At 40.7% G+C, this 22,063-nt stretch overlaps 1 protein-coding gene across 5 annotated transcripts in view; it reads right to left on the bottom strand.

The window, feature by feature from the left end:
* Positions 1–8,142, bottom strand: part of CAPN7 (calpain 7) — a 35,500-nt gene extending 27,358 nt beyond the window's left edge. For 3 of the 5 annotated variants that reach the window (XM_075745677.1, XM_075745678.1, XM_075745682.1), the window contains exons 1-3: positions 7,936–8,142; positions 3,535–3,643; positions 1,707–1,864 (exon numbers count right to left, since the gene is read on the bottom strand). In XM_075745677.1, the coding sequence (XP_075601792.1) occupies positions 1,707–1,864; positions 3,535–3,643; positions 7,936–8,037 (369 nt within the window). In that variant the 5' untranslated portion in view covers positions 8,038–8,142. Of the gene's footprint in view, positions 1–1,665; positions 1,865–3,534; positions 3,644–7,935 lie in introns of all 5 variants that reach the window. The other 2 variants (XM_075745679.1, XM_075745680.1) reach the window with 2 other exon arrangements.
* Between the last annotated feature and the right edge of the window lie 13,921 nt (positions 8,143–22,063).

Here is a 22,063-nt window from a genome sequence, read left to right as displayed (position 1 = left end):
AAAACAGATTATCAGGAGTGCTAATTTCTGTTCCCTGTCAGGAGGCCAGCTATGACAATTTACTCACGCAACCAGTTTATGCTTTTATTTGCCTTATAGATGAAGCATGGCTACTGAAGCTAAGCAATGCGCAAGAGGCACAACGTGAGGTGTGGCTTCTCCTGCGAGACCCAGAAGCAGGTTTCAGTTTCTAGCTTTGTACCTTGACCGATTCTCCCAGGTGAGCTAGGTCAACTGAGGAAACAAAAGGCAAGCTACTTTCACCCCAAGAAACAAAACTAGAAACACTCTCATAAGGAAGTATTTTCATTTGCAAATAAGTTATACTCTGGAGTTCCTGGTTGGAAAAGACTTTGAAAGATGTATGAAGGTAAGCAGTGGAGATGGAACACCAGCAGACCCATCTAGGAGTCAGCCGTAGAAGAGAAGGAATGGCTGCTCTCTGAGTACTTCAAGGGTAAGGAAGAAAGAAATCTCTCCACCTGAATGTACTGAGGAGAAAGACAGAAGCAAAGCTTCAAGACAGCAGAGTTCCTTCAATCTTCTTTCATCCTGGGAAGAAGGTACTTTTTGATTGTCCTGAGGGATAAAGCCTACAGTCATCTTCACAAAATAATACGCTAGTCAAGATTAAAAGAAACTTCACCAGTATCTGTACCTAATGAAATGCCTGATAAAGGTAGTTAATATTAGAGAATTTCAGACTAACTTCAATATATGTAGGTAATATTTGCATGCACTGACACAACAAAAGGAGGAACACAGCAGAGGAAAGATGGTGTGCTACCGCAGTAAGTTTTATGTAACAGACTGAAAATGTTCTGCTCCAACAGCTCAAGTGGAAAAACTACAGCAGTTCTACTAACTCTTGATCTGGTTACACTGCATCACCAGGGTTTTTTAGCCTACATAAAACCAGTTGACAGAATTCAGAGAAAAGAAGATTTTACTCTAGCATGTAGCAAAAGTAACACTGCCCTCCCAACAACCCACATATATTTACATTATAAAAAGGGAAAAGAAGGGTAAAAGAAAAACAAGACTTGGTGGAGTTACATTATGATGGTGAGTTCTTCCTGTAATGAGTTAGTTAAGGCAACTGGACTTCAGGGTAAAAGCAGTACCTGTAATTATATTCTCCATTATTTACGTAATGGCCAATTCATCCTTACCATTAATTTCAGTGTGAACTGAATTAACTCATAACAGCTTTAATGTTGAGAACTGAGTAATTGAGTAGTATTTTTACTAGTTTTGGCATCAGTAAACCATTGTTTTCAGAAAGTGTTACACAAAAATTTCCCTTAAATTATTTCTTTTTATGTAGCCAGAAAGTAAGATGACTTGCTAATGTGTCAGCTATATTCAGTTTTAACTGGTTTTAATTTCTGTTTTAGTGTTGTATTTGCTCCAGGGCAAAAATTAACATGAAAAAGTTTCCAGAATATTTCTAGTTTATTTATAGTCTAGATTATATATAATATAATCCAGTTCAAGAAAAGCACATAAATCACAAGCCCCCCATAAATTTATAGTGTTGAATAGCAACATAAAGACTGGAAGAAACACTAAAAAATTTAAAAATAGTTTTTAGAAATACAGGTACTCCATTTCTAAGCCAGCCTTTAAGGATCAGTCACTTGTGTAAGTGGAAGAATTTCTTACCATCACATAATTCCACCAAGTTAACCTGTAGCTTAACATACTGTTTTCAAACAGAGTTCCACCGCTTCTGTGTACAACTCTATAGCTTCTTCTGCATTGCCTTTATCATCTTCATCAAAAGCCTGTGTAACTAGGAAGTGAGCACGCTCCAAGTCCAACTGTTGTTTTGACTTCAGAGGGTCTGTGTTCTGTGACTGAACTAAATGAAAAAGAAACTATTTAGCTTTCTACAGCAGCAGACATGTAAAAACATCCTTAACATGGTACTGAAACACTAGCAGTTCTAACTGGATGGGTAATATCTGTTTCTTGGCTGGAAACCACGTCTTTCTAAACTTTGCTAAAAACATCTTTGCAAGCACAAGAAAACACACCCCACACCCCCACATCCCGCCAGCAGAGATACACTCTCAGGACATTTCACATGTCAAATAATGCAAATAAAATCTCTTCCATACTACACTAAGGACAAGGATGTTTAATTATGTAAAATATTGCATCAGTTGTGAAAACACATCACCTATGGTAATATACAAGTTCCTTAGGTGACATGACAGAGAAGATGGAGTTCACCTTCATCAAGGTTGCGGACCCCACAAAACCGATTCACTCAAGGACACAGCTGCTATTCAAAGGGACACAGACAAGCAAAAGTAACGGGTTGACAGGCACCTCAGGAAATTCCATCAGGACAAATGCTATGCCCTGTGCCTGAGACAGGCTAACACCCTGCAGCGTACAGCTCTGCTGAAAAGGGCCTGGGGTCCTGGGGCACAGCTGGGTAAGCCCAAGCCAGCAGGCCCCTGGCAGCGATGAAGACTAACAGCACCCTGGGCTGTGTCAGCAGCAGCACAGCCAGGAGATGGGGGGAAGCAATTACTACCCTCTGCTCAGCACTCAGTGGACTCTATCTGGAATACTGCATCCAATCTCAGGTCCCTAACGATGGTTGGGGCTGGAGGAGTTGGCCCTTTCAGAAGAAGCTGAGGGAGCATGGCTTCTCCAGCCAGGAGGAGAGATGGCTTTGGGGGGACCTAATAACAACCTGCTAGTAACTCTGCAGTGATCAAGCAAATGGATTCAGGCTCTTCACTGTGGTGCAAAAAAAAGTGAATGAGCGCCAGTGACTATGAACTGAAACAGGGGAGAATCCAACTAGATTATATATATAAAAATAAATCACTAGAAAGACAACTGCACCCTGGAATAGGGGCACAGAGGCACCAGGGAATTTCCATCCTTAGGTGTTTTTCAGGACCTGACTGGACCTCAGCAACCTGCTCCAAAAAATCAATGTCTACCCTGCTTTGAGCAGGAGATTGGTATATAAACCTCCCCACATCCCTTTCTTGCAAAGTGATTCTATGATTCTGAGAATTGCAGGTGTGCAAAAAACTTGATTTTGGTCTAAGCACAGACGCTGAAACTGGATCAAACAAGGAAACCCTTATGAGAGCAAAGAGGTCTTTTGCCCTCTCAAAATTAGTAATTCTACATAAATACCAGAATCCACTTGCTTCAAATCCATCATGCAGCTGAGGCTTAGATGCAAGTTTTTATTTGTTCCTGATCAATTTTTGTTGCTATATTTAAATTACTTTCTCAGGTTTGCTCTGCAGATGTGGTTCCTAAGAATATTTACAAAGAAAGAATACCCACACCCAAGTCCTTAGGAAGTAAGTGTCCGCTTCATTTCTGATGTATCGGAATTCAAAGCACTGATGTGCTCATTGTGGTCCTTCACAGAGGACAAGAAAATTAGAGTAATGAAAAACAGAGCAAACATCATTGATACATATTTCACAGCACTGAAAGGCTTTCCACTCAATTAATTAAAGCAGAGGTTTAATTAGAAAGCTCCTTACCCACCTGCTGAATGGAGAGCTTGAACTCTCTCCAAGTACTCATTTATTTTTTCTTGAATATTTTCCAAGGTGGACCCTGCCATCCCAGCATAAATCAAGGCTTGTGCAGCTTCCTGCAAGGAGAAGAATTTGAGACAGAGTTAATGTTTGCTGTCTAGAAAATTACTTTTTCCATAAACAGAGAGCCTACAGCAGCCATGAGTTGCACGAAAGCAAGCCCCTACATCTGCAAAAAGACTCAGTGGCTGCAGGGAAATTCTGCTGGAAAGAACAAGTTTCAAGTTATAAATGAGATCACGTTCAATTTCTCACACATGGGACAACCTATAACACTATAAAAAACCCAAAAAAACAACACAAACTTCTGAGGTTCTGTAAGGCCAAATTTTAGGCCTGCCTGTATAGTAAGGCATGGAATTAAGAGATTTTAAGTAAAATTTTTCAAGCACGTGCTGAAATCAGTTAGGTAAAGCTCACAAACCACAAACTGCCTTTTATTTTCAAAGCTGTAGATTTAAGGTTGGGGGGGGGGGGGGGGGGGGGGAGAGAGAGAAGTGCTACTTACAAGTTATTTGCATTTAATCTGAAAATAATGAAAATTTAAAAAAAAAAAGAAAAAGAAGTAAATGCTTTTCAAAATAAAATGCATAAAATTTTGGCTTAGAAAGTCTTTAGTATTACTCACATAAAGCTACCAAATCTGGAAAGTCTACAAATTTAAAGTTTCCTAGCTCCTCAAACTTTGCTTTTTGAATTTTTGTATGTACACAAAACACCGGATATTAATGAAAGTCTACTACCAGGAGAGAGCGTAGGCCTCCAACTCAGAAGCACAGTACGTTATACGCATTAAGGCTTTTTCCATACTGCACAAATCTATTAAGAAAAAACACCTTCAGTTGCATAAGCTGTCTACCCATTCACTAAACTTATGAAAAATATGTAATATTTAGCAGGGTTGTAACAAATAGTCAGAGTTGACACAGTCTCAGAAGCATATGGAGAACTGAAATTTGTCACTCATAAAAATGAGGATAAAAGCCTTATTTTGACCTCATTATTGGCATGGAAAAACCCCCATGCTTTTGTGGCAGCGCTCACCTTCCCAGCAGCAGTAGAAGAGAGGCGGCAGTCATGTAGCAGGCTGAGTATGTAGGAAGCAGAACAGTAACTAGAGAGCTGCTCCACAAAGATGGTGCTCTGAGACGGTGCTCTGCATAGGGCAACCACAGAGCCATGGCCAGAGGGTCTCTTATGTGCTTTATGGCCTTGATTTTTGTCAAGCTTAGCAGTTTGCTACCTAGCACACCTGCCTAGCTTGCCCAAGCTTAAAACTAATCCCAATACAGCCAGTACTTGTTATCAGGATAAATTTTCACCAACAAGCATCAGAGAACCAAGTATTGCATACTCACTCTCAGCACCCGTCACTACATTACATCACACAAAACATCCACAGCAGCAGAAAGGTAAATAGGAGTACTGCTCCATTTATATGTAGCCATTAACTACCGTTAAGGTCTAGCATACAACTGTTCTTTGCAGGGAAAAAGTGCACTACAGATATATGCTCAAAGGATGTATGTATTTGCCTGTGACATGCCCCAAGTACAGATTGACAAAACAGGTGCTATATCATAATGGTAAGTTGTCTACATATGACACAAAGAACAAATGCGAACTTTCAAACCAGTGCTGCAAAACCCATGCTTAATTAATGTTGCCTGTGTGATTTCAAGCACAACTGTCTTGCCTGATTTTAAGATGTAAACATAACGAAAATGGTCTTTTATAAATTAAGCCTCTAAAGGACTGAAGCAGTTCACCAACTGCTTGTAGAGCCAGCATGCCAACTGCTTCCAGTGACAAGATGGATGCGCAATTCAGAGTTAGTATTTATGATCTCTTCAATGTCACTGCTGTTCTTTGGCATGTGTGCCACAGCCACACTAAGCTAACTACTGATCATCAGCTTGCAAGTTGCTAACTGCTGGTCAACAGCCAAACTTAGCTACAATCTTCAGCAGTTTCATCTGAAGTCATCAGGTGCCCAAATATGTTTCTGATACTTTGATAGAGCACCATTAGCAAGTTACCCTAAGCTGGTTCACATGCAGCCCTCCTCTGGGGATCTACCAAAGTTACAGGCTAGCAGGAAGTGAATAGCACTTCCTAACCATAGGAACTCCATTCAGATGGGTCTGTTTGTTGTCTATTGGCATTTCCCATGCTTCATCCTTAAGGTTGAGCTCTTGCAGAAGCCAGTTCAGCACCCCAGCTTTCCCACGTGCTTAGTAATTGCACCAGTGGGCTCTGAACTGCTTAGAGCAGTTGATAACAAAGTTGGTGACAGGCCAGAGCTTATTTGCACTGTCCAAAAAAAACCCACAACATAAAGTACCCCCAAAATACTAGATTATAGTCTGTCACTACTCTTGTTTCATCTTACATTGACAGTGATTCCTCAAGCAATATCCAGAAAGCCAAACCTATCTAGGCTAAATCATACATAATGAATTCTGCTTTAACAATATCTGCTGAGTTTGCTCTCACTCCTCCTGATCACAACAGGCTTGAACACCAATATCTTCACATATAATCTGACACAAGAGTCAATACCTAATCTTGGACTGCTGAGAGTCACCTGTCTGAATACCAAAAATCTTGGCTGCAGTTATGATTCAGAGCTTTCCTATTAAATAAGAGTGTCCATAACTGTGCTGCTCTGTGGCCTACCTTTTGTATAACAGAAAATTTTGTCTAGACTACACTCCTTGTCATGTGTAGCTTGAAGTGCACCAAGACTGCCGGGATGCATTTTTGCACTTAGCAAGAATATCACCCACATGCAACAAATGAAAGAGATTTTCCATACACTGTACAGAAGTGTGTAAGAGTAATTATTTACACAAAAAATGGGTTTTTTTTCTGAAGAGCATTCAACAATTTCTTCCAGATATACTGAAACATGTACTCTAAGAAAGTAATACTGCACATAGCTATCAGACCATGCGCATACGCTGTTGCTGATTAGCACAGAGCTTATCAGCATTATTATGGGAAACTATAACTTTTGCCTATATATACTTCACATAAATAAACTTAGCTCACCCTACACTAACAACCAGATTAAAAAAAAAGATACAGGTCTTCCTATCCTTTCACACCTGCATGCATATACGACCATGATAATAACACTATAGTTTTCATACGTTTCAAAGACACCTAGTACTCACGAAGTAAAAGGCCAACTACAGAGCTCCTAGCAAGTTAGCGGAAGAGAATTGCTTGGGCAGGATAATGGAATATGTGGAATGATTACTCCAACGATGACAAACATAGGCTTCAAAGAAACCCCTCCTCACAGGTGAGAAGTAAAGACAGTGCGATACGGAACTTTAGTGTAACTTTGCAAGACATAAATCCAACAGAATGAGACAACTTACACAGGTGAAAAATGCACAATGGTTGCACAGAAGCCACTAAATACCACTACTAAGTCTACAGATATTGAGCAAGACACCGAATCAACCTCATCACACCCTTGGTTACACCAACCTGAAGCTATATTGAAATAATAAAATCAGATCCCTAACAGAAAGAATATTTGCATGTGGTTAAAACACATCACTGCCAGCTTGTGATCTGAAGCTAGCTTACTGCTGAGTATCTTGTCCTTCACTGTGTACTTCTCTACTTATTTGATGACTGATTATACAACAGAGTTGTTTCCACCTGCATGATCAAGAGCTACAGTTCTCCAAAATGCTCAGTGCTTACATCTGCAACGTAAAATTGAACAGTCTTTCAGGCCTGGCAGGGCTAGGGGAGAGGCCAGGAATTAAAGTGGAGAACCAGCAGGGCAGAGACGGTTTTAGCTACATTACGACAAAGCTTCCCGAGAAGCACTGAAGGGGTTGTATCACCAGCAGCTGGAAAAAGTGCCCGTACCCACTTTTCAAGTACCGGAGCATCAGTAAACAGCAGCTCACGGGCAGTACTTGTTCCCACCTAAAAATAAAACGCAGGGAAAACGCATTTCGCAACCTGCCCTGAAGGACGTTGCTCCTCCGCAGACAGACAAACTTTCGACGCGCACGCCCGGCCTTCCGCTTTCCTCACGGCAGAAACCGTCACGTCTTCCCTGAGGCCGAGCAGCGCTCCCCTCTCCAGGTCATACCCACCAAGGCAGGCGACCGGCTGAGGCAGCGCTAACCCAGCGCACCTCTCCCCGCCGGGAGGGCCGGGCCGCAGGGGCGCGGCGGGCCGCCCCTCCCTCCCCCAGCCCTCGAGGGGTTGAGCGCAGGAACACAAACCTACCGGTAGCTTAAGGACCCCAAGGCGGTGAGGGGGAAAGGGATACCGGCGCCCTGAGGGAAGCTGCTGCCGCCAGCCTCCCTCGTACCTTGTAGTAGAAGACCGCTTCCTGATAGCGCCCGCTCTGGTCCCGCTGCACCGCCAGCTGGGCGAACTTCACCGCGTCCAACTCCAGCGTGGTGGCATCCATGGCCGGTTCTCCCCCGGCGCAGCCACCGGCAGCAGCGCCACTCCAAGCCCACTCCGCCGCCTGCTCCGTGCCCGCCCGGCCGCTTCCCCCCGCCTTCCTGACCCCGCCACGGCCGCCGGCTCCGCCCCCATCCCAACCACCTTCTCCCCTGGCCACGCCCACCTGCCCTGACAGCGACTGCCCCGGTATCCGAGACCGGCCGCGCCCCGCCCGGGGCCGCGGGGGCGGAGTGCGCATGCGCTCAGGGTTGTTATTTTTGGGGGGGTGTTTTTTTTTAAGGTGTGTGAGATGGCTTCATGCCAGGCGGGCGTGAGGGTTGCATTGCGCATGCTTGGGCACGCGTGGGAGGGTGGGGTTCTCGGGTTTGGCGCGCGTGTCGCACGACGGGGGGGGGGGGGGCGGCAGTGAGGAGAGGTGGCGCGCGCCTGTCTGTGGTGGCTGAGGGGAGGGTGCGCGCGCCTGTCTGTGGTGGCTGAGGGGAGGGCGCGCGCAGGGTTGTGATCCCCCAGCCCGCCGCTGCTGTGGTTGTAACCCTCTGGGGAGGTGAGCCGAGCAGTTGGGCGGTAGGGGAGGCCCAAGGTGTTACCGCTATAGCTGTTTTTCTAGCCTCATAGCATTTTCACTGTATCTCATACAAGTGTAAAGTAGAAAGCAAATAAGAAAAGGTGTATTGTACCGGCCCTCTTAAAAAAAACAACAAAACCACCACGCTTCTAGGGTGCTTCAGGCTGGCAGTTTTGTAACCTAGATCTCTTATCTAGGCTCAGGTTTTTTTCTTTCTTCCTTAAGAAGGGAAAACATCCCTCATTGGGAGGCAGCTGCCAGTGCTTTATCGTTTGCATATAGCACCTGCTTTCCCCTCCCTCCACCCAGCTTTCCTTGGGATCAGTTCCTGAGGCTGAGCTGCTCAGAGAGCCCTGGGCTGGGAGTATCCCTTCTGGAAGCAATGTCTTCAGGGGTCTTTGCTGGAAGGGTTGTGCCTGTGAATTAATGAATTGCACTTCAGTGTGAAAACCGGTTCAGCTATGCATTCATGCCTTTGGAGTTTCTACTTAATGAGAGGTAGGGTCCATGAAGGGCAGAGTCTTTCCACAAGGAGCCATGTGGCAAAGACAAGGAGCAACAACGGGAACAAGTTGCACCAGGAGAGGTTTCCTCTTGATGTAAGAAATTTTTTATAGTAGGAAGGACCTATTATTGGAACAACATCCTCAGGATGTGGTGGAGACCCCATTGCTGGAGGTTTTCAAGATGGTATTGGGCGGGGTGCTAGATAATCTCATCTATGCTCTTTTTCCTGTGGAAGGTAGGACTAGGTGGTCATTCAAGGTCCCTTCTAACCTGGGCAATTCTGTGATTCTACAGGCTTTCATTTCTGCCTGAAAATACAGCTTATTGCAAGGCATTGTTTTCATGAGATGTAAAAATACTACCTGGCAACTTATTCTGAAGCTCTCCTTTATGAGTGTGTGACTTTTCAACCTGTTTTCTGATGATAGATTTAGTAAGAGGTGCAGCTGAATGCAGGAATACTAGGTAGTGAAATACCAAAAGCTATTATTTTTCCTCTCTGATTTTCTCATGCACAGACTTATTGTTCCCATTCTATCTACTCTTCCTTATCCCTTTTGTGCTTTACAGTCTGCATTGATATAAAATGTGGTAATATTCTGTGTAAAAGATGACTTGGGTTTTGTGATCTGCTATGTAGGGGGCAGTTCTTGTAATCTTCATAGCTTTGCTTTTGGTTGTGCTCCTAATAAGGTTGGCTGGTAGGGGTTTTTTTTTGTTTTGGTGTTGGTTGGGTTTTTTCCTCCTTCCTTTCAAAGTATGTTTTATGCTACTTCTCTGAGCATAGGAAAGATCCAGATTACACTAAAGGATTTTTTTCTGAACTAAGATGTATTGGTTCAGTATTTACTTAATGGTACTGTGAAAATGAACAAGGAATTGCAGTCAAGGTCTGCTTCAATTCGATGTTCAGACATAGTGGCATAACTCGTATAGCCTAAAATTAATTTGTGTATCGTGGCTTTAGACTAAACCATTTACAGATCAAATGCAATTTTGAAGTATCCAGAGTGACATGCATGATGAAAAGGAGAGTGAACTGGGCAGAACAGATAATGTTATTCCTTATTTAAATCTGCATGTCAGAAACATTCTGTAACATAAACTAAGATCTCTTCTAGCTAATCAAAATTTAGAAATGTCACTTGAGAGAATTAATTTTTCGCTAATTAATGGTCACTGGTGGTTGGCGCTCTTCAGATAATAAATGGCTTGTGTGTTTCTGTTTCTTATTAATCTGCTGTAAAATTCTACAAGAAGCTTTTAAATGTACAAAAAGTAGAGTAAGTTAGTGAGGTCTTAACTGTGGCTAAGACTTCATACATAGCATTTTTGCCTTTTGCTTGTAGTAGCATTTTAGTTTTGGAGACAGGTATTAAAATCGGCCGCTCTTGTTCCTAGCTGAAGCAGCATCAGTTCTTTCCATCAATGTTGATATATCCCAGATATTTAATCTTTTGTATCTATGGTTAACTCTTGTCTTCCAAGATACTGTGCAGAAAATCGCTTCTAGTTACTAGGGTTGTTAAATATCACATGATGTTATTTTTTGTGCAGAAGGCAGTAATAGGAAGCAAACATTATTAGGGCTGATGATGATGGGCAGAAGCTTCATTGCTTCAGTCACTCCAGGTTGGCTAGAAAAAGTGCTAAGTACATGCACCTGTGGTAAGAACTCAGTCATAAGTAAGAGCACCCTCTGAAGAAGCAAATTCTGGTAATTGCCAGTGATACTGACTGCTGTCCTGCATTTCTCATTGCAAGTGTTGGATTCCACCTACCAGATAAGGGCTTGGTCTACAAGTACTGGAGAACCCTATTTTTCTTTGAGCTTGTATGCATTTAAACTTGCCAATCCTTCTCCACCCTGCACTTTTGCATTATAGCGTTACACCTGCTCCATCCCCCCACAGTTTGTTCCCTTTCCCTATTGTTGTAACTCCTGTTCTAACATCCCTACATGTCCCTGTCATCCTTTCCTGTTATATCCCTTTGTCCACTGACACAAATCCAGATTCCACATCCAAGTTCTCCTCTGCCTCAGTTTATCTAACCTTTGGTGATATTTGCTGTGCGTATTCCTTGCTTCCCACCATTTATTTAAGAGCTTTCCTTCCTAACCTCATCAAGTGCTTGCTTTCTTATCTCTCCTGCCTGCCTTTTGCAGTCAATATGCTCTAAGAAGATCATAGCCGTATGTGTTGTCTTTATCTTATTCCATCCAGCTCTTGCCTTTTGCAGAGGGAGTATCAGATGAAGAAATTCAGGTGTCTCTTTCTCTTTCACACTCCATTGCTGCTAATTAGACAGAATCAGCTCATTCTTGTTTGTCCTTCCTGTTTGAGATGCTTTCATCCCTTTTTTTCTTTCCTCTCCCATGCAGTCATATCTTTTAATGCTCCCAGGCATTGAAAAAACAAAGCTCCAAAACTTTGATATAATTTGGTCTTTTGCATGTATTGCTGTCAGATGTCTGTGTTTGAATTCCTCCATGGTTACTTTCACTCTTTTTATTGTGGCAATACAGAGTCAGAACATGGGCCACTTTAGTCCTGAATTCCTCTGACTGGAGTGTAGTTGATGCTTGTGGAAAGAATACAAGAATAGAGCAAATTCAGAGTAGTATTTTGTCTCAGCTTCCTGCAGTCTGTGAATTGAACTCACATCATCACTTCTGATACCTCTTGCTGAGCTTATTTGCAATGAATTAGTCTTAATTATTGCTTTAGTACATTTTGATTTTGGCATTCAAAACATTTTGCGGGAATGTGCTCCATAGTTTAAATTTGTTGTATGAGATAACATTCCCTTTTTTAAGAAAAACCCAAACCAAAACCCCCCTGTTGCTCAGTTTAATTTTTTTGCCCCCTCTCCCTTGCTTATAAGAAATTATGATCACATCTCATGCATCTTTTAGGTTGCCCATAAGTTTGTGTGCTTCTTTGCTCTCTCTTTCTTCAGTTATTTATTTCTTCACACATTTAATCTCTGCTTGAACAGAATCCTCTCAATACCTTTGATTTATCCTTGAGGCTTTTTTCAATCTACCCTATGTTTTCTTTGAGATGAGGTGACCAGAGTGGTTTGCAGTATTAGAGTTGTATCATTAATTGTGTATCCTGGTGTACTGTTTTAATCTGTTTCTTTCATGACTTCTGATGCTATTTGCCTTTTTAACCACAGCTGAGCATTGACTGAAGTTCTGAGAACTCCCCAGAATGACTCATCTTTCCTGAGAAAGGATAAATAGTTCAGCATCTGCCATTATGTACTTAATGTGGTGTTTTCTCCCCCATGATTTAACAGCATTTAATTTCACAGGTTGTTCGTTACATATACAGTGATATGAGATCCTTGCGCAACTTTCTGTTGTAGGCTTTCACAAACCAGAGTATTTGTATCACTGGCATACCTCTTCACCTTATTATTTCCTGCCATTTCTAGATGACTTCTGAGTTTTTACAGTAGTTGACCGCTTTGTTCAGAAACAGAAGTTGGATATGGTGTGTTCAGGTTCCATAGAGACCTCCCTCATTGCTGTTTTAAGAACTGGCATCCCATATTTTACCAATGATTAAATTTTTCTCCATCTTCTTGTTAAAGAAGGTTGCTGTGTAAGAACCTGTAAGTGTCCCTGTATTGAACTGCATTCCAAATTCTTGCTCTCTTGTGAGCGACGTAAGAGACTAACCTTTCCCTAGCGCTCTCCTTTCACAAGCTGCTTTCAAAGCCTTCTACACAAGATGCTGTTCATGTGCTGACCCTGTTGGTTAGCCAGGACAGTGTTCTCTCATTGCTTCCATGGGCTGGACTGTTTTATGTCAAGTCAGGCTATGGGTAATTCCTTTTATTTTTACAGTTCTAGGTACAGCAGGACTATGATAGAAGTTGTCACTACTGTAAAATAATAAAAGCAATCACTGTATTGGACACACACCCTCCCCCCTTCATGTCACTTGTATTATTTGAGTCATGTTAAGTGTGTTGAATAATCTTTGTTCTACGTTAAAAGATTGTAGGTTTGTGTTACCTGGTTTGATTCAGTACAGTAAGCACCAGGTAATATTATTTTAGACATGTGATGGTTAATATTTTAAAGACCTAGGCAGACTTCGAGGCATGCACTGAGGTGACAACAACTTAAGGAGGGTAAAATAGATCACTGAACAATAACTGCTGTTTGTTCAGAATATTGTTGAAAATGAATGCCTGTTTCATCAATAAGTTGTTGAGCCTATATACACAATTGTTAAACGGATTCTGCAATAATTTAGAGAAATGTTGCCTATATTTTTATCAGCTGTGTGGGAGTAACTCCTTATATCTGTATTTGTGGGCCTGTTGTGGTTGAGCTGTTCCAGAGCATATCTATTTTAACAGGTGATTAGAGTTTGTGTATATTCTCTAAGGCATAAAATGTTTTCTTAGACTATCTGATCTTTATTTTTATGCTAAGTACCGCCAATTTATTGTTACACAGAGTACCTAAGTATGGTATTTTCAGGGCTGAACCCTGAAAATTATATTAAACTCTTCTCACTAGAAAATTAAATTTTTGTTTTTGAAGGCTTCTGAATCTGAACCCAGACTTCTGATTTCTACTGCTGGTACTTTATGAAATTAAGGTGGCAGATAAAGCACAGCTGAAAATAAAGCCTTTAAGTGTGTATATGGTATTTTAATTATTAATATGCTAGAAAGCACTTCTATTGATAGGACTTTGAATATATGAAGCTACTTAAAAAAAGGAGTCAATTATATTACACCACTAGATGTCCATCTACTGTTAGATTGAAGTTAAAAATTTTTGCATGGTTAAAAGAACAGAAATTGACCAAATACTTTTTTAGTTTGTCTCTGGTTTAGTTACAACTGTGGCTGAAGTTGCTTTGGTTCATTTTGGTTTTGAAGTTTTCTTGACTCAAAGAGATTTAGATTTGTTTTTTGCAGACAAATATCCAGTATCCAGACTGGTCAGAAGTTTTGGGTCCCCTTGCACCCTGAAGACTAGAGAAATAGCAGTATGAAATACAAAAGCTAGGTTGTCACTTAAGAGCAATTCTTTCCTTCCTACGTGCTGCATTATATATGGAGGAAGTGCTCTGGAGCAAACTAACACCTTAGCACTGATAGTTTCTTCCTATTAATGTCCCATGTTTCTCCTCAAAATTGCCAAAAGTAATCAAAATAATGAACATAGCCCTAGTTAGTTTTCTCAATTTCAAGGCCAGAAAGGTTCTAAAATGCTCAAATGCATCTCTCTCATCTGTTGAAAAACATTTCTGTAAAGAAAACAGTATTCTTTACAGGATAGCAAATCTTTACCAGAAGCAACGCCTTAGGAGTTTATATTGGCTGATTTTTTTTTTTCTTTTTCAAGAAAAATAATACATAATTCAGACTCTATGCATTGGGTGGGAGGGGGCTTTTTTTAAGGTGTTCTTTTCGTGCTATTATTTTCTCATTTCCGATGAAAGTTTTTTAATTAACATGAATAATGTTATTTGCAAGAGACTTGAATTTAATCAAGTCCTTTACTGAAAGAGTTTGTTATACTGTAAGATTTGTACTCCCAAGGAATTATAAATTTAAAGCTTTATACACATTCCTCATTGTGTTGCGTTGGCTTCAGCTAGCAGCCAAGCTTGCACACTTCCACCCCCACAGCCAGACAGAGCTGGAGAGGAACAGAGAAAATAGGAAGAACACAAATGAGACAATTTATGGGTCAAAATAAAGACAAGGATATCATTCACCAGTTACTGTTGTTGGCACAGCAGACTGCAGTTGGGGAATTTAAATTAATTTATTGGCCATTAACATAAACGTTTAATTACTGATTTGAGCATTGGAAAACAAATGTATAAACCCTTTGGGACAGTGCTTTTTTTTCCCCCCTTTTCCAGGCTTAACTTCACGCCAGACACTTCTTCTCCCCTCTTCATATTGATGCAAGTTACGCTTAGTACGTTCAGTGAGGTGATGGTTGCACAGGAGTTAGGGGTCAGTATGTAGTGGTTTCTCTTTGCTGCTCCTTGTTTCTCTTTTCTTCCACTGCTCCTTTGTGCTTGTTTGCTATGCTCTGGTGTGGATCCTCCACTGACTGCAATCCCTTCAGGGGTTTGCCTGCTCCAGCATGGGCTGCAGTCCCTTGGGGTTGTATGTGCTCCAGCACGGAGCACCTCCTACTCTGACCTTGTTGCTCCTTTGGTACCCTACGTCGGTCCTCTTGGTGTTAGCTTTTTCTGCCCTTTCTTAAAACTGTTTTCATAGAGGTGCAACAAACTTTGGCTCAGCTTTCGCCTGCAGTGGGTCCATTGCTGAGCCAGCTTTGTCTGTCACAAGGCAGCCCCATACCTCTTCTCACAGAGACCACCCCTGCAGCCCCACCACCTCTACCAAAACTTTGTTCTTTATATCTAGTACACTTATAAAGGGATTGGCTTGAAGGCAAGTAAGAGTTAGATTATTATAAATAAGGATTGTTTCCCCCCCTCAGATCTGTTAGCAGGCAACTTGGTAAAGCTAAGGCAGTCAGTTGACTGGATTAGTTGCTACTTGTTATTATACATGTAAGGCCCAACTGAATACTTGTTGGAGGGTAACAAGACCCATAGAGAGGTTACATGGAGCTCAGGTTCCCATTCCAGGGTTACCCTGTGCTATTTGCAGCAGTGTACCCTGAGGTGAAGGTTACGGGCTAAACTAAATCCACAGCTACAGAAGGAAGCCGTTCCTGCTGCCTGAGCTGATGTTGCTGAATCCCAGAGGGTTGAAGACCCAGTTGCAACACGTTGGTGACCAAGGGGACATAAGTTAGAACCAGTGATACCTCCTGTGCTTTGTCCCTCATGTACAGGTGGTATGCTCCTGTGGTCTGGTGAAGGTTGGATATTAAGCATGTTGTCTTCTGCTCTTGGAAGGATGTTCATTTAAGAATGCGTTTTTACCAGCAAAGCTATGGTGCGAACTTGATGAGTACCTGCTGCACTGTGCCAAGTACCGTGTAAATGCTTTCAGCCTACCATACGAAATAGTGTGAGATCAGTGACAAGGAAAAACTACTTTGTGCATACTGTCTTTGAGTGTGTAATGTACTTGGGACAATTGCTGACTGAGTTTACGCTTGACCTTCCCAAACAGTAATTTTGTTTGCATATGATACTCTTAATTGAGAGTGTCTCAATTAAGATGTCTCCTTCAGATGCACGATTGGTGTCTCTTGACTATCTTTTTTCTTTTTCGTTCCTCTGAAGCTTAATATCTTATATTACATGCTAGGTTCATCTGAATTGAACTCACTTTTAATTCCAAGCCTTTTGGAGAAGCTTGGCAGAGGTGGTCTTTCCTGTAGATGATGACATCTGAGATGTCCTGTCCTAGGATCTAGGTAGGAGTTCAGGGTGCGGTATGATGTATGGTGTAGTTTTTTAGTGCCTGCTTCCTGTAAATTCTGTGGCCCAAAGAAATTCTAGCAAATGTCCGTTTCTGAGCTGCATCTATAATTGTCTGTAGAAGCATGAGTACAGACAAGGTTTGAGTCTGTGTTTTTTCAGGAGGCCAGACACACTATTGTAAGCAGGTAAGTAGACAGCAGCAGGCAGATCTCACAACATGTGCTAAAATAATGCCATTTGCACTGCACAGGAATGCAGCAGAAACAATGATGACACTGAAGTCCTAGAGGCACAAATGTATATATAATGTTGGACTTAATTCAGTTGTTGCATATTCTAAAGTTTATTCTTGAAAATTTCACTGAGATTAAGGTGTTCATGTATGTAAGTGTTTGTACAGCTGGAACAGAAAAAATTATATGTACACTACACTTGAATCCCTTAACCATAACTCTCCAGCTATTAATAAAACAAGCATGCCAAAAAAATCTAGTTAGTTTTTCAAATGAAAAGCCAGCTATTATTTTTTCCTTCTGTAAGTAACCAGAGTCTCCCTTTAGTCCTGTGGGACCATTGTGCAATATTTAACTGTGTGACAAAATAACACTGAGTAGAACCTAGTACGTAGTGGGTTTTATCATCTGCGTTGTTATAGCATATCTACTCTGAACTACCAAAATAAAATGAGTAAGTACAATCAGAAGGAATTAAGGTCAGAAAAACATTAGCTGGAAATGTCACTTCCAATCTGGCTGTCATATCCTATAACTTTTCCATCCGGTGATGGCTTTGCATGTGACTGTCTCATTTTTATTCCATTTTTACTTATGTATTGAATGTCTTAAATTTTAAAGCCAATGAGAAATTAATTTGGTTTTTAGTGAAATAACATCTACCTCAGAAGACTGAGTGAACAGAAGGATGATATCAAAATGACCCTCAGAACTAAGACAATTCCTGCACTTTGTTTATTTTTTAAGTACCGCAGGCAAGGAAGTTGGCACTGAACATGGTCTGGAAACCAGAGCTGGGACCTCCAGCAGTATTGGTAGATGAACACTTCTTTGCCTGTTTTGCTACCCAGAAGAAGACAAAGGAGCAGTTTAGAGCTGAAACTGGAGCCGTCTGGAAGTTATAACTGTTTAGGACAAAATCCCCAGTGTTCTTTGCAGGAAATTGTCTTTCTGCTCTGTTTTACAAGTGAGTTATGCACGTGCTTTTTTTAAAGTGGACCCTACTGTTAGAGTTTAACTTCGGGCTCTCTGCAATAATGCTCTTTAACCTGAGTTCTAAGAGGAATCCTTGGTTCTGTGTGATGATAAATTTGTCAGATCCTTGAGTGAGCAAAACTTTTTCAAATTGTTTTTCCCCCCTCCTCCCTGGACGTCTGTGTGAGAGATGTGCCGCTAGAAGAGCGGCATCCTTAGGCAAGTATGAGTGCCATTTGGTAAAATGTAGTGTCATTCTTTAGCAGATGTTATCTTTTGCTTTTCAGACACAATAAATGAAATGCTACAACAGGGCTGTATTTGACCCATAGGGCTGAATGGCTTGCTTATTTTTTTACGGCAAAGTTAGCATTTGGGTAACTAGCCATGAAAGTATGAATGGCATCCGTTTATATGACACAATGTCCCTCTAAGCTGCTATCCTGTCTCTGACAAACAAATGCAGCTTTATAAAGAAGAGTATAAGAACACAGCAGAAATATAGTAATAGTCAAGGATCAAGGACTCTTAGAACTAAAAGGTGGCATCTTTGTTTAATGACCTCTGATGTACGTTCCTTTCAATTTGTCGACTTCCTTTCTGCTTGTTGGAAGTCATTCACAACATCCTGCTGCAAAGCATTCCACAACTTAAGCACCCAGTACGTGAACCTCTGTTTTGTTTGCTGTGAATCTACCAGTGCCTAGCTTCAGGTGATATCCTGTCCTTGTGTTAGACATTGTCTCCAAGCCACTCATGGCTTTATAAACATTTGTTGTATCTTTATTCAGTTGCCTTTTTTTCCACTAGACCGAATAGTCATTTTGCACTTGGAAGTCTTTCCGTACCTTTCATTTAGCCTTTTTACCCTGCTCTGTGCTTGGATGAATCTGCTGAGTTATTGCTGGTCTCTAAAATCACTGTTATTTTACTCCACTGGGTACATGGGGATTTGATCACATGGGAGAAAAAAAGAGCAGGAAAAAGAGCACATGAGCTTGAAAGGTCTGAGTTGTCCAGTCAAGTTGTCCTGTAATTAGAGGCAACTATGCAAACATTGCTGCTGCTTTCTCTCTCATATCACACTCTGTAACAAACTTAAGCTCTTCAATAGATCAAAATCTTCAAAACCAAACAATATGTCACAAGAACAGAAGTAAAACCCAAGCAAAATCAATGCTTATGTGAGGGTGATATGGGTTATACAATACTAAAGGAAAACACTAAAAAAGAAGTAAGGGTGTGCAGTTGTGACTGTTTTATTAACTTGATCTCATCTTTATGTACCAATCAAGTGGGAAGTAGTCCAGTTTTATATGAGAGCTCAGTAAACCCTCCATTCTTAGGAACATTGCAAAGGTCATTTTGCCAGATGTTCTAATTTCCTTTATTTTGTATGAAAACTAGTGATTGCCAGAGGAAGAAAACATATTTCCGTAAAAGACGGGGGTGTCTTTGAGGATTTTCTTTACGTGTCCTCTGGTTGAAACCCCTATTATTGTCACTAAATACCAAAAATTGTCACAACGAGGTTTGACTTAAATAATTACCTATGTCAAAAGCCAAGAGTTTAGAGATCATGCAGAATGTATTGCCTTAAATTTTAGAATACTTTTTTCCCTGTTAAAGCTGTAGAGGTTTTACTTTTTACATTTCCTGTTTTGAAATACTGAGACTTTTCAAAATCTGTAGTAGGACACAGAATTAATCAAATGGAAATATAGTTTATTAGCTCAATATATGTTCTTCTAGACGATGCATGTGCATTCAGACCAAGACCCTAAAGACATGGTGAAGATTTAATTCACTGGAGTGAAAATGTAATGATGCAGGTAAGGGTAATTGAGTTTTCAACATAAGCCTGAGTTTGATCCCTTCACAGATAATCACACAAAGATTGTATTGGCCTCAAAACCTAACCTCAACACTTAACCTCAACAGCAGCAATGTAAGCCAGCCTATTGCTTTCCCCTCCCTCCCCAGTTTGCTTCTATCTACGAAATACATTAATGTTTCCACCAATGTATGCAAAAAGAAACCAGGCTCCCAAGAGACCTAGTTAAAAGCTTTGCTATTCATCATAAGAAAATCAATGATATAGTAGTTTTGACCCAGAAAATTATACTGTGCTTTGAGTTAATTAAGGAATAAAGACTGATCTTGCATTTAATTATGAAAGGGTATACAGGTGCAGTGCATTGGTAGACTGGAATGAGTTTAGTCCTAGGACCCAGTTTTGTCTGAGCATTTTAATAAGTGGTTTTTTAAGAACACGTTAACTTTATTAATACAGAGTATTAATTCACTTCTTACTGGCTTCTGCAATGCAGATATAAAGCTCCCTGTAATGATATTCATGTGATGGCTTCAATCCTCTGAAACTAAGAGACTGTCTTTTCTCTTCTACTTGAAACAGGTAGCTACCTAAGGTATCAGACTGTTGGCTTGGTGGCTTGTCTGTGTTACAAAGGGTGGAAATCAGTTTTTCTTGCAGCTAATGTTATTCCTCTGGCCCTGCTCCTTAACTTTACTAAGCCCTGCCTAATTTCTTAAAATTTCATTCTCCCCATCCATTCTTTCCTTTTATTTAAAGCTAGCATCCTTGATGTGTGATGTGCACAAACTGATGTAAGTGCCTTGTAACAGGCAATAATTTGTATTAGCTTTATTTGGGAGGATAAATGAGTTTGGTGTTACCAGGTAATGGTGTTAAATCATCTCATATCAATGCCAGCTACCCAGTTTTCTACATGTAGATATTTGTGTTCTCCAGTTTTGTTGCTGTTCTTTGACAACGCGTTTGCTGCTGAAACTACCATGGAGCCATGAGATGTCACTGCAGGGTTGAAAACAGCCAGTGATATTTGTAAGAAGCTAAAAAAGTCAGTTTTTAAAATGTGTGTTTAATGAACAATTTTCACCTTCCCTTGCTGATGTATGAAATACGAGTTTCCTAGGGAGTGAGGATTTTTTATCTGTAGAGGATTAAGGCATCACCTGTCTACTGTCATCCCATGAATGTGTCACCGGAACATGGTGGTCCAGAAACTTTTTCAGGTATTCTACAAATAGATATTGTTTGAATGGTCCATCAGGAAGGGGCAAACATTCAGCTGACCAGTGGGTCCCCTACACCCCAGGTACAGGAGAGATCAGCAAAACATTACAGTATTTGATACCTGAAATAAGTTGTTCAATAAAAGGCACAATAAAACAGAAGCTGTTCTGCAATGATATTTTAGCCTACTACAGCAGATAGATCTGACATGCCTTTGGAATGAAAAGGATTGTTGATGAGCCTTTACTTGTCTTTTAGGACAATGGAGTGTAAATGGATCAAGCTGATGAAACTGAACATCATCACCCTTTCAGGTGAGCAGCTTGCCTTACAGCAAACTTTTTTTTGGTATCTGACATCAGATTTATTTTAGAAAACTTTGTAGCTCCCTGTAGTGTTGCCAGTTCAAATCTGTATCAGTGCTTTAATTGTTTTGTAGGAAACTGGCATTTAGTGAATGGGTTATAGGTCTGCCTTTCCACCTCTGACAGACCAGTATCTTGTAATTTATGGGGAAAAAAGGAAGCTAATTCTTCCATTATCCTTTAAATTATCCTTGATTTTATTTATTCCATAAATAGGGTTCATGAAATGAGATGAAACTATAGTAGAAGCTATACCACATGGAGTTTGTTAGGTGAGCTTAATGATGCAACTCTGACGAATAAACCAATCTCTTGGTGATATTTTTAAATTGATATTAAGGTTGAGCTGTCTAAAACAAAGCAGTTGTGGCAGACAGACAGGCCCTGTCTTCACATGCATTTGCAGTATAGGTGGTGCATGTATGTGAGCAAAAGCTGCCTTTAAGGCAGTTGTAGAAGTTAGTAAATCACAAAATTTTTATTTCGCTTAGTCTGTTCACATCTGTGCTTATTGTCAGGTAAACTGAGACAATTTCTATCCAACTTGAAATTTGCATGATTTATCACTTCCAGATGCTGGGTTAATGTGTTTTCATCCTGTCCATTGATTTAAAAAAGAAAAAAAAATAATTATGCATTTAAAGGTATACTCTGGGGTTAAAGATTCTGATGCAGATCCTGAACAGTGTTGGGCAACTATGGTGTCCCTTAAGTCAAATACGAAACCTTTGTAGTAGATTCCTTAGCAGATTCACCTCATATGCTGTGACCTATTTTTCATTGCAAAAAAAACCCCAACAAACCTCTGCAGAAAGAGCCCGAAAAATCACTTAAATGTACTTCCTTCAGTATATGTATTACAAGTGTTTCTGTGTTTACCTTGAAAGCTGTTTTTATCTGAGATCTGCAGTCTTGTGAAAAAATAGT

Source organism: Balearica regulorum, chromosome 2, assembly GCF_011004875.1.
Source record: "Balearica regulorum gibbericeps isolate bBalReg1 chromosome 2, bBalReg1.pri, whole genome shotgun sequence".
In the NCBI taxonomy this organism is placed as follows: domain Eukaryota; kingdom Metazoa; phylum Chordata; class Aves; order Gruiformes; family Gruidae; genus Balearica; species Balearica regulorum.
This window is presented reverse-complemented; position numbering and strand designations above follow the sequence as displayed.